A 13,236-nucleotide genomic window follows, 5' to 3' on the forward strand; every position below is an offset into this window, starting at 1 on the left:
CCAAAAGGCCAGGAAACAGCAGGAACATCTTAGGACGAGTGCCCCCCCAACACAGTGAACACCTTGGAAGCTGCATATTGTAGCATGTGGCAAAAGCAAAGAAGGCCGGCAGCCCTGGCCTGTTATGCAGGCAACATGGCGGAAACATGCTGCTGTGACCTGCTGCGGGAGCATGTGAGGGGGGAGAGCTGCCTGATTATGACACAGGTCACATGTTCATGGATAAATAGGTGGGGTCACATGGGGGGGTGCTTGGGTGATCTGGGTTTTGACCATGGAGAGGCATGGTGCTGGTGGTGCAGATGGGATCACTTACCCAGTGTCTTCTCGCCCTTGATAGCCTGCTGCTGTCCTGTGCTGGCCGACAGGTCTTCGGGGACAGGCATCGGCTCATCCGCCTCGTCCATCACCTCATTTGCAGGGGGACTGTCCCTCCCTGGGGATGAGAGCCCCCGTTAATCTCCTGCTGATCTCGCACAGTTAAGCGCAGGTGCGGGCGTTTTAAAAAGCCACGCTGGTTGTGAGTGAAGATGGGAAAGTGGGTGTTGATGGCTGAGATGACGGACGGAAAGAGGATTCGCGTCACTGGGCCTTTCCTTCGCCCTGGATGCAGCTGAACCACATGATATGGCTGTGAAAAGTTTAGTTAAACTGAGGACGGCTTCACTGCGCGTGTCATTTTCTGGACCCCCTGCGGCCCGCATGTGGTTTGTCAGTCTGCACATGCTCTCTGAGTCTTCGGCCTCCACCACCTTCCTTCTATTTGCCTTCTCAGATGTGTTACGCTCTACTTCCCCCAGGGCTGACATTAGGTTCACCGGCCAAACACACACACACACATACACACACACACACACACACACACACACACACAAACCCGCTCGCACATGTATGGGGACCGCTCATTCATTTCAATGGGAAAAATGCTAAAGCTAACTATGACAACCTTAACCCCTACCCTGCCCTAACCATAACCATAAGTAACCAAACAAAATATCAGAGGTTTGGCATTTTTGCAGTCACAGATTTTTACAAAATTGAACTTATCCAAATGGCGACCTGAAAAATATTCCCAAAAGTAATGAAGTTTCACGTTTTACTACACTTTGGGGACATTTTTGTCCCCAAACGTGATTTAGGCAAACCCCCCCCGACCAACACACACACACACACACACGTGCGCACTCTCACGCCTCACTGTTTACACTCCCTTTGCCAGAAAATGTGCTGTGGTGGACGTGGTGTGTATATCTCACCTGAAATCTGGGACATCTCGTGGGCTTCTTCCGTCTCCATTCGGTGAAGGTACTCTGTGGGGGGGGGGGGGGAGAGAGTGGGAAGCATGTGTTGGTATGTGATCAGGCGTAGTGAGGACAGCCCTGCCGGAGAAAGGCCCCCCGCTCTCTCCACCACCAACCCATCAGAGGTGGACCCTGGTGTCCCACCAAACATGTCTTACATGCAAACTCCAGACATTTTCATTATGGGACTGATAGAGCTGGGGCCTGACTAAGGGGGGGTCGAGATGGGGGGGCTTTACAGACCACATTTGTTATTTATTGTTAATTTCCCACAGCATAATGATCCAAAAATGCAAACTGACTGGTGCAAAATTAAGCAGAAAATTAACTGGCCTCCAGGTCATCGTGGCCGGTATTGTCAACCCCCCCCCCCCCACCCCGGGTCTCTCCCAGCTACTCTGTACTCATGTCGCTGCTAATTTATTGGTCACGCATGGATGCGCTGCATGGTCCGGCCACTGCTGCAGCGAGCAGGCGTGGAGACAAAAGCAAGAAAATTTGAGTGACGGGGGGTGGGGGTGGTATAGGCGGGAGGGGATGAAGAAGTTTCTGTAAAGAGAGGCAATGTAGTGCAGGCCGCGGCCTGGCCTGAGCCGCCGCATTAATAATGCAGCGTGGCCCACAGCAGATGGGCCTCACGGCAGCTCCAAGATGTCCTGCGAGGGGCCGGGCCACACAGGGAGAAGTGAAGCTCCTTGAAATAGCGCGACCAGGCCCAGGGGAGAAGGGGAACCCAGGCCTTCCTGTTTCACTGACAGATGGCTCCACGGATCTGGAACGAACTGCGGGAAGCAGCATGCCGTGGAGGGCGAGATCACCGCAGCCGCCAGGGGGGTGGGGGGCAGCGGGGCTTTGTCCCTGTGCCGTTTAACAGCTGGCCTGGGCGAAGGGGACGCCCACTGAGCCTGGGCACACATTCCTCAGCGCAGAGAGGGAAAGGGACAGCCTCGCATGCCTCCAGGCGGCGCTCTTACGTACCCTTCGGTCCAATTAAAAACTGAATCTCTTTACAGGTGCAGGCATTCAGCACCTTTATACAGAAACCTGGAATGAAGCTTTCGCTGGAGGTTCCTTTACCATATTTGGGCTAAAGGCAGCATCCCCATCAAACCAAAATTGCCCAGTAATGGTACATGGCGCTTCATGAACGAGCGTCTCCCCCTGACCTCAGCTCCCTGTGATACTGCCTCCGTGTCTGGTACATGCCGCTTCATGAACGAGCGTCTCCCCCTGACCTCGGCTCGCTGTGATACTGCCTCCGTGTCTGGTACATGCCGCTTCATGAACGAGCGTCTCCCCCTGTCCTCGGCTCGCTGTGATACTGCCTCCGTGTCTGGTACATGCCGCTTCATGAACGAGCGTCTCCCCCTGACCTCGGCTCCCTGTGATACTGCCTCCGTGTCTGGTACATGCCGCTTCATGAACGAGCGTCTCCCCCTGACCTCGGCTCGCTGTGATACTGCCTCCGTGTCTGGTACATGCCGCTTCATGAACGAGCGTCTCCCCCTGACCTCGGCTCCCTGTGATACTGCCTCCGTGTCTGGTACATGTGGATTAATGAACGAGCGTCTCCCCCTGACCTCGGCTCCCTGTGATACTGCCTCCGTGTCTGGTACATGCCGCTTCATGCACGAGCGTCTCCCCCTGACCTCGGCTCCCTGTGATACTGCCTCCGTGTCTGGTACATGCCGCTTCATGAACGAGCGTCTCCCCCTGACCTCGGCTCCCTGTGATACTGCCTCCGTGTCTGGTACATGCCGCTTCATGAACGAGCGTCTCCCCCTGACCTCGGCTCCCTGTGATACTGCCTCCGTGTCTGGTACATGTGGATTAATGAACGAGCATCTCCCCCTGACCTCGGCTCTCAGCTCCCTGTGATACTGCCTCCATCTCTGCTGCTTTCCCTGCTCCACCACACCCTCCTCTGGGCCTCCTCCATTACCATACCATTGATGTCATTTCCCTCAGTTCCTGTGCTCGGCTTTCAGTTATTTCTTATAGAGTAATAAGTGGAGAGGAAGTAGTGAGTATTAAGGTCTGAGAACTGGGAGCACTGGGAGCACTGGACATGCTAGGAGCACCATGCTGCTGACGATCAGATCCAGCATCCTGGCAGGTCAGGCAGCTGGCCTGCAGGTGCCCCTGGTGGCCATACTTCAGGCCCCGGGGAATTCCAACCTGGCAGGAAGAGCCATTGCGGCAGGGACCTTAACACGCAGCACACAGCGCCACAAGCTCAAAGGCAGGAAGAGGGCTGCGGGTTAAGCGGCACAGTCTCCAGTCCCACCTCTCGGGTGGGGCGTGGGGGGGGGGGGGGGGGAGGTCAGGAGGGCTGTATGTGCTGAGCAGAGTGTGAAGAAAACAGGGTCAGGCGAGGGGGGGTGGGGGGGTAGAAAGTGGCAGCAGGGCCGTTAAACAGACAAAATGCAACCGCACGAGCAGTCGTGAAATTCATGCTAAAAGTCGAAGGAGTTTCTGGAATGGCGGCTCGTCTGAGAATCAGTCCAGGCCACAGACAGGCTGTAACTGCAGGGGTTTAACAGAATCTGCAGTGGACGTATTTCCACAGGCATGAGTTTTCGGCTTTCATCCTGTCCAGTAACAACCTTGAAGGGCTCCTTTCGTTACAGTGACTGCCCAGTAATATGTAGAGAAAGCATAAGCCGTGTCCCAATAATATTGGCTAAATTCTACAGACTTGATTGTCAGTTTTCTGGGTTTGGTGTTACGCTGTAAGTCGCACATACACTCTTCAGTTCCTTTTATAGTTTTCTATCCGTTCATTTCAGAACATGCGAGGAAACCAAGTTTCGAGGGTGTAGTGGAAAAATCGGGCAATTAAAATGGGGGTTTCCTGAAGCGGCCCCATTTGCATCTGATACACCTGATTGCCCCACTGAAGCGCGGAAACATTGGCCAGCTCCACGCCGCCTGCCGCACACGCGGGGCTGCGCTTCTGCGCGCCGTCTCCTGCTTACCTTCCAATCGCTGATATCTGCTCCAGTACACGAACAACAAAGTACCCTGACGGGCGTCCGCATTTTTGTCATCGGCCAATTTTACAGTTTATTTTTGGGCACTAAACTATCCAAAGAGGTAAAATATAAATATTTTCGAATATTGCTAGAATAATTTTATGTGAATTAAATAAGAGCAATTATGTCTAATACGTCCATTTCACTTGTAATGAATTTTCGATAAACCCATTCAAATGGAAAACGCAAAACCTAATTTATAAAGGATACATTTCATTATTAATAAATAACTATTAAAGAAGTGGAGAATAATTCAAATTTGTTAAATAGGAAGGAACTTTGACAGACATGATATTTACTTTTCTAAAAGATTTGAAAAGAGAACTAGGTATCTATCTAATCGCATATTCGAGTTTATTTGAAATTGGGTAATCAATAAATTTAGTTTTTTTTTATCACAAATGTTCGTTATTTTTATTTTAAAACTAGAGAACACAGCTTCCGTATGATACTTTCACAACAAATTTCATGATGAAATCCGTCCTGAAATGGACTCAATTTTGTGTCGCTCTCACCGTTTCATTTTAAAAATGTGTAAAATAGAACACATTTAAAACACTTAATGGGGCTTTGCCATAAGAAAAATCGAATCGTGAAAATATTTTATCCCCACAACTAAAAGGACAAACCAGCTACTACTTGTAGAGTGTTAGACGACCAAATTTCAAAGGTAAGTCTTCTATAAAATGGTTCGTTTTTTTAGTTGACCCTAAAAGTGAGAAACAACTTGCAACAAAATGCCCTGCCCACTAATTGTAGCGATAGAATTAATGAGTCAAGCGGGATAAATTCCAGTGCTAATACGAATTACCCGCTACAGTAGCATCCTTTTGATAAAAATCCTCATGATTGTAAATTTAATACAAGTATGCTTACTTGAAAAATTGAGCAGAAAAATAGAAACATATAAACAGTCACGGGAGGATCACAAGAGGGAGAGTGCTCTGGAATCGCTTTTTCCAGACACAATAAAAAGGTAAAATGACATTTAATAATCTAATTCAGATAATTACAATGCAGTTCGATGAACTGATCGTCATTAAAAAGTAGATTTATTAAGTTATATTTTATTGCATTCGGCTCATTATAAAGGCCTAGGTGAATAAAAAGTTTTATTGCATATTTAGTAGGTACAAAAGATCAAATTTGTGCAGTATAAAAACTGCGCAACAAACCATATTTCAGAACATTACATATATCTATATTGTGTAAGAGTTGGGGGTTAACGTGTTTGTTTCCTTTGGAGTAAAAGCTGTCTACCTTTATATATATTCAGCAATAAGTGCTCGTTTCTCTAACGTTGCCGCGCATTTGAAACTCTGCAAAACTTTTTTTTTGACTTAGAAATGCCTCCGAAATAACTGGCATAAGCCGGACGGGCTCGTATCAACAGGTGTCCCCTCTTCGAAAGCGAAAGGAACGAACTTATTTTTTCTTTGACGCCAAGCGGATTTTTCCACGTAATTAATATTTCTTGACAGTATGAAATATTATTCATTCATATTTAGGTTGTTTGAAAAAGTACGTAAACGATTCCTGGACAATTATTTTAAAACGGCACCTTCGGAATATGATGAAAGAATTCCTTTACTTTTCTGGATAAGATAACGATTTCCCCAATCTTTTTAAATAACCACACAGGCAAAATATTCCCGACATTCTTTAACGACACACTTTCGTTTATGTTTTAGAAGAAAAATCGAATATCATGTGAGCTTGCCGCTGCTGCCAGTATCACGCTTATCTGGCTGGATTTGAGTCCCGCTAGCGCACCTGCTCAGAACTTCAGGAGATGCATTTTCCGCTTTCTGGTGGTTTCTTTCAAACATTTACTGTTCCCTTCCGAGTTAATACAAACTATGTGAAAGACTAGTCTCCCTGCCGTCGCCCAGAAAAATCATCATGAATGGTACTCTACCTGCTATTCCTTGAGTTTGCAATACGAAGCTCTTCCAGCTGTCCCCCGCTCCATGTGCTGAAGGTCGCAGCGCCGCAGCAGCGCTATGGAACGGCAGCCGCGGTCCCTCCCCTCTCCACTCCACTTCCTCGTTCCAGCCTAACATTTCTAACTTTCTGTGCTCACACGAGTCATTTTGCAAGCTTTTATCCAGAGGCCGCTTTAGCTCGGAGAATCGAGGCAGCGGCGCTTGGCACGGGCTTTGTGTCATGCCAATAAGAGATGACACCCAGTAGACCATCACTGGCAGCCATGCATGAGAGGGGATGGAGCTGACGGAGACTGGAGCATCTTCTATTTATTTATTTATTTATTTATTTATCGGCCAAATCAGATGGGGGAACTCCTCAAAGCTAGAGACTGGAGTGCTTCTCAGAAGCCCCTCTGTTTGGACAAGTCAGATTCTCTAACGTCTTTTTCGACTTCCAGAGCCGCATTTCATTGTTCATTCTCCAGCTCGCCGTATTTCCTTGGGGTCTGCCTGGGGTTTCTGTATCTGAATCGTATGGGTGCTGGTTGACATTTCTCTGTGGATGCCTTTTCACTTCAAACATATTGTATGAAATGACGTGAATAGCTCATTTCTGATTTTATACAGCACTTGGCTGGTCATTTTGCATTATAAAAGGGACCCTAACATACTTACACTCATTGACATGCATATTAAAAATAAGCATTTATGAAACCATCACCTTGCATTCTGATTAAATATTAAAATCCAATTTATATGAGCACAAATAGAAAATTTGTTAATCATTACCAAATGAAAATTTTTTAAGTATTTAATCTTTGTAAAATAAATTTCCATTAAACCTTTTTTAAAAATATTTTGAATTAATTGTTTTAATTGACTTTAATATCCAGTACTGCTTATCCTGGTAAAGGTAATAGGATAACGTTAATATGTACATATAATACAACGATTAGGACTGAGGGTAATATTAAGATGAATTTAATTAATCCCCAGGGAAAATTCTGGTGCATACAGCAAAGAGAATGCAGGGCACAGACCAAAATATAGTGCCAGTCAGACAAAATGCAAAGACAGTCCAAATAGTGCAAAAGAGTACATTGCACTAGACAGACAGTATATAGTTTTCTTATTTTGCACATTTAAACTGCTTTACAGGAACACATTCTGCAGGAATAACCCTACCAGCAGAAGGTTGTTGGTCTTCATTTAGATCCCGTGTCTTCTAATTTAGCCTGGTGTAGCTTAATGGTTAATGGATGACAAGATGTAATGACCAATGCTTGTGATCTCATGAAGTACTTGCTGCATATTGATAATCGCTCAGGGAATATCAGGCTGCATGTTACTGAGGTATGTTAGTGCATCTATGAATGGAACATACTTGAGCTAGAAAATGATCTGGGAAATGATTTGTGATAGCATTGCTTTACCATGGTGTGGCAGCTGTCCTTGATGGAGGACTCATTGTGTGCTGAGATGCTGATGTGTGCATAGAGGCTTAGGAAAGATGAAAAATGCTTAGTCAAATTCAGACACGCCAACCAGACTCCCTGCCCGCTCCCCACCTTGGGCTATTATGACTGGCTTCCCAAGCGACCCAGACAAGTCATAGTGACCTTTTCTGCAGCCCTTGCTATGTGGAGTCGCTATGTTGAGGCAGGTTTACACACCCTCGCACAACGCTGCTGCAAAACAATGAACAAATCTATTTAACAGAGGCGATTTGCAGTGCGGGATGTGTTCATATCACAATCTGATGACCATAATTAGAAGTGGAAGTAAAAGGGCTGAAATGTGGCGCACAGGTGAGTGCCAGAGGAAGGGGGGCCTTTCTGAAAGTGACAGCTGTGGTCTGATAGGGATGGCTGGCTTTGGGGAAATGGTTTAGTCCTGGCCAGCACCAAGCCTGTTTTAGAATATTTGTCCCAGTTTGGGTTTTAATCTTTTTTATCTCCAGTTTAGCCCCAATCAGTCTAGATGTAATATGAATGGACTTGTACTCTTGTTTGTTTGTTTGTTTAGTATATATGAATATAATATGAATTCGCTGACTGAGAGGTCATCCCAAAAACCTGCACCCACACTGGCTCTCCATGAATCAGGTTCCCACCCCTGTCCTAACTGGCACAAAAAACTACAATTGCAGTGTAACTAAGTAGTAGCATAGTATAGCTAGTTAAATTGATAACTAGATAATATTACTCTAGCTGGGGCAGTCTGTTAAGACAAACAGGCTGGTTCCTACAGTTCAGTCCTTCAGTTGAAGTCTTTTGAGCTCTTCTGACAGCAAGCATGGTTTCATCAAGGGAGAAGCTTCAGACAGAGTTTTTCAAGGTCTGTTATGTTACTGAGCTCTCCAGCAACATGGTAGCTGACTGACACTCGTGTGAATAGGAGGGCCTGGCATCAGTAGACCTCTGCTTTGTCGCAGTACAGAATGGTGATTATGACATTTATAGAAATGCCCATTTCAACTAGATATCCTTACTAGGCAATGCAGAACAAATTAATGTTTATATAACTAAGTCCTTTAAAACAATCTAATAGTCTTTCAGCTGGTAAATGTAACCCATTTAATATTCCTACAGTTAGTTTATAATTAGCGACAATACTCAATACACAATACTCATAATACTCAGACAGGTAGCTAAAGGATAATAGATGCATTATGTGATGCAGTAAGACTGATACACCCTGTACCCTCAGAAGGGGAAAGTCAGTGTAGTCTGTCCTTAAAAAGCATGAGGTTTTAATCAGGTATTAGCAGCATGTGAACTGCCGCAGGTTCTCCTGTAAAGATAGTTATTGGGTATTTATTAATACCAAGAACGCAAAAATTGTACTTGTGGTGTTGGCAAGAGCATTCTTGCTAACTCAAGAATGAACTTGGGGTGCAATGAATGATGCGATTGTTCTCATTGATGAGGATGCCACCGATGCATCTGTGATGTTTGGGCCCGGGCAAGAACGACATCCTTGATATTTACCTTCCTTTGAACTTCTGTTCTTGAGTATTGGAACTGTACTTCGGCAATGGAAGGTGACGTAAAACGAGAACACAAGTATGGTCAAATACGCATATTGATAAACACCCATTGTGTACTGATCGTGGTAGTTCTTACTCTTACAGCTGGAACCAATTCTAGAATCAGCATTATAGTTAAGTATCTCCATCCTAACAACAGAGGTAGGAACACAGTCCTGGAAATGAGGTCAATAGTAAGGTAGTAAAGTTTCATTCTTTAAATGCACAGGTGTCAATGTAAATGCACATCATAGCTGTTAAATAGATCATTTGATGTTCTACAGTTAAGAGTGCATCACATCAGTGCATAGTAGGTATCAAGATATAAGGGTGAAGATGCAGTGCTTTTAGTAATATAACAAGCACATGGTAGATAATGTATTTTTCTGTGTGTTACTTTTTCATAAGGGCCAGAGCCTTAAGGGAGGTTGGTGGCCTGTTTTAGCTGCAACTCGGCCTGGAAAAGGGGAGTTTTAGCTGGGTGGTTCTCTGTGTCAGGACTGTGCTGGGCTGTCCTCTCCTCTCACTTCTGTATCAGACTATCCTCTCCTCTCACTGCTGCACTGGACTGTCCTCTGCTATCCTTACTTCACCATCCTGTCCTCTCCAGTCCCAGCTACACCACCCTGTCCTCATCAGTCTAAGCTACACCATCCTGTCCTCATCAGTCTAAGCTACACCAACCTGTCCTCTCAGGTCTAAGCTACACCAGCCTGTCCTCTCCTGTCCCCTCTACACCAGCCTGTCCTCTCCTGTCCCCTCTACACCATCCTGTCCTCTCCAGTCCCCGCTACATCAGTCTGTGCTGTTCTGTTACTGCTGCATTTTGTCAATTGTTGCCTCAGCTTTGTGTTGGTTCAAGACACTAAACATCTTAGCTTCAGCTTATAAGTCGTAAGAGAAATACTCATGACTCACATCATCAGCAAGTAGCCATATTTTCTACTTATATTTTGTGATGCATACAGTACATCATAGAAGAGTTGTAAATCGGCAATGAGCCAATGAGATTTATAGCAGTTTTGGGTTGTGAATAATTGTTTGGCTGATTATATTCCATCGAGTGTCCTTCTGATGTTCCACATTTGTTGAATGTGAATTACCAAGATTTTTGAATGGGTTCTCTGTCCCAAACAAGGCCAAAGGGCATCTGTAATTCACACTGCTTTAGGTTAATTAAATAATCAACATCCATATCACTTGCTACAGCAGGTAAAGCAGCAGCTAAGTAACTGGGTTAATGACTAATTGCAGGTCCCAGGTTGGTGTTTTAGATTAATAAAGGTTTTAGATTAATAAATGCTTAACAGGGATTTAGTAAACAGCAGTTATTGGAAAATTGCAATGCAGAAATTTTAATGTCTGCAAAATGTGTTATTATGGTAACTGCTGGTTAATGAATGTGAATTTAGGGAGATGCACTATACGTGGCCTGGGGCAAAGATAAAGAAACTGGCTGCTGTAAGTGAACATTTCCAGTCCAGATTTAAAGGAACATTTTCAGTTCAGATTTAAATACTGAGATTGCATCTGATAAGTGCATTCAAAGTGCTTTGTGTTCAAAGTCTGTCCTATTAAGAGTTTTTTGTCCTTTCTTGTAGCAAACACTCTGTGAGCTAAACCCTAGCTTGCAGTTACAATTGAGTAGAAGAGGCTGCAGTTTGGTTGACGCCAGCTGAAATCGGGATAGTCATATAGAAATGATGACACTGACTTATGTTTCTGTAGACTCAGACGTTCCTCTTTGGAGAACTGATGTTGAGATCTGTGTGATTAGGGTTTGGGTGTCTGTGAGTTTAACAAATGAAGGATAGGAATGAAAATGAATGTTTTGGCTTTAGGAATGAATGCGACAATGGCTAGGAAACGTACGGGAGTCAGGTCTGCGAGGGAACGAGGACGTAGATTTGATTTCAACATAGGGTAGGGACCTAATCAGCCCCAAGCCCCCACACAGCATCTTCCTACAATATTGGTAAGTTAATGTCCCAACCATCCATACCCAAATCTACACCCTTTTAAGGAAAGATCATGTGGTCTGCTCTGTGTGGTCTACTTTTACGTCATCAGCAAAATGACTGAAGGTAAATGAAAGCCTCATCACCTGGCATTGGCCTCCCCAAGGATAGCCGCACCCTTCCCCCTTCATAGCCAGGTTTTGCTTGTGTGGTAAGGGTGGGTGTCTTCAAGCAGCAACTCAAAAACTGAAATTGACTGCATGTGGTTTCCAAGGCAGGTGGAGCTGCTTTCTGAGAGCAAGTGAAATTCCAAAGTTAAGCAGCAAATAACAGTCTGATTCTGAATTCCCCATTGTGTGTGCAGTCATTTGAAACAGTGGTGTGAGAAACTCAGTCAGTAGGGATAACATGCAATCAAATTAAAATTTATTTATAGAGTACATTCCAAAAAACAGGGGTTGACCAAAGTACTGCGCCATTCAAACAAATCTAACTAGGATTAAAAGAATAGAAAAAAAACTCCACAAGAAACACTAAGGTAACCAGTGTTACGTTGGGTGAAACCATGTGTGAATGACAGAACGTAATATTAAAATGCATCCTGCAAGCTCTTCTCCATCATTCCATATAACTCACTGTGCTTTCCAATTTGGGAAGAATCCATCCATCCATCCATCCATCAATATGCCTGTACAATTGTGGTATCGATTCGGATCAATCCATCATCTCACTCCACTTTTACATGGCAAAACTCAATATAGATGAGTGGATACAATATTTCTTCATTTATCTTTCAGTGTTTGTGCAAGTCTTGCTGAACGAGTGCTGCAAAGTTGTTGCTCAGATAGTGCTCTATCAGAAATATATAGCAAAATGGATGCGCTGATACAATTTTTTTCCCACAAATTCATCCAAATACATCATTTGTGAATTAATATTTATAGAAATAGTCAATAAATAATGAGTTCTTCATCATCATTCTCCAAATGAATAGCTTCATTTCTTTCCCATGTTCTATCATTATTTCACTAAATGAAGTTTCCGCTAGAATGAATGTTGCCCGTCATTGCAGGTAAAAAGAGAAGTGAAAATCTCACAGCCTTTTCCCAGTGTTCCTTCTTTTCGGGCCTCTGTGGGGATGGTCTGGGCTGCTGACTCATCAGAGGTGAGAGTCAGCTCTTATCAGCAAGCCCAGCCTTCTGCTCTGCAGGGGCCCAGACGCTCACGGCCAGCGGACGGTGCGGAGAGCCTGGGTTCTACTGGCCCTGCTCCCGGGGAATTCAGGGGAACGGGAGTGAGTCAGCAGAGTGAGGCCTCTCCAATCACTTTTAGCAGGTTTCACAGCCTTTCCTTGTGTTTCAGATACCAGCGTATCCCAGTGACACAGCAGTAAATACCTGCCACACCTTCTCCCCAAGAGGGACAGTAGGACACAGCCTTGCTTCATGTCATTTTCCATGTCAGGATCAGAACGAGTAACTTACAAGGTTTAGGAGGATTTCAGAAGTATGATCATATATTCATGTAGTTTTAAATGCTTTTCCTATCATTTTTGCCTGTTATCCTTTTAATACCTGGAAAGTTGTAATTTCTAAAAGTGCTACTAAGGATTATAGTATGACGTGTATTATAAGAGAATAAAGTAAGTGTATGTGTACCATAATATCAATTTGCATTTTTTTTTCCCCAAAATTTCGACAACTTATAAATGTCACTTTTAGTCAACAACAAGATAAGAGTCAGGTTACTCTGTCCTGTCACTAGTCATATGAGGGCTTAGACACAGATGTAGGCCTGGGTGCTTGCACACTTACGACATGGTGACCAGCAGAGGAATTTCCACACATACAGCTCTGCTGTAGGGCATTCTGGGATGTCAAACACAGCCTTAACATGTTGTTGAAATGCCTGCAGCCTTGTGCACTGAAATGAATGAAACACTGATGCACAACATAAAAAGAATAAGAAAGATGAGACCCTTAATTT

The 13,236-nt window shown here is 44.6% G+C and overlaps 1 protein-coding gene and 1 long non-coding RNA gene across 6 annotated transcripts in view; one reads left to right on the forward strand and one right to left on the reverse strand.

Annotated features, from left to right (window-relative positions):
- Positions 1 to 6,456, reverse strand: part of ikzf1 (IKAROS family zinc finger 1 (Ikaros)) — a 24,970-nt gene extending 18,514 nt beyond the window's left edge. For 2 of the 5 annotated variants that reach the window (XM_023825734.2, XM_023825732.2), the window contains exons 1-3: positions 6,255 to 6,456; positions 1,257 to 1,310; positions 317 to 436 (exon numbers count right to left, since the gene is read on the reverse strand). In XM_023825734.2, the coding sequence (XP_023681502.1) occupies positions 317 to 436; positions 1,257 to 1,310; positions 6,255 to 6,399 (319 nt within the window). In that variant the 5' untranslated portion in view covers positions 6,400 to 6,456. The remainder of the gene's footprint in view (positions 1 to 316; positions 437 to 1,256; positions 1,311 to 6,254) is intronic. The other 3 variants (XM_023825733.2, XM_023825736.2, XM_023825735.2) reach the window with 3 other exon arrangements.
- Positions 5,036 to 12,913, forward strand: LOC140592728 (uncharacterized). The gene is made up of 2 exons (XR_011993178.1): positions 5,036 to 5,312; positions 11,134 to 12,913. It is a non-coding gene; the product is annotated as an uncharacterized lncRNA (long non-coding RNA).
- Positions 12,914 to 13,236: the final 323 nt, after the last annotated feature.

This window comes from Paramormyrops kingsleyae, chromosome 9 (genome assembly GCF_048594095.1).
Source record: "Paramormyrops kingsleyae isolate MSU_618 chromosome 9, PKINGS_0.4, whole genome shotgun sequence".
Lineage (NCBI taxonomy): Eukaryota > Metazoa > Chordata > Actinopteri > Osteoglossiformes > Mormyridae > Paramormyrops > Paramormyrops kingsleyae.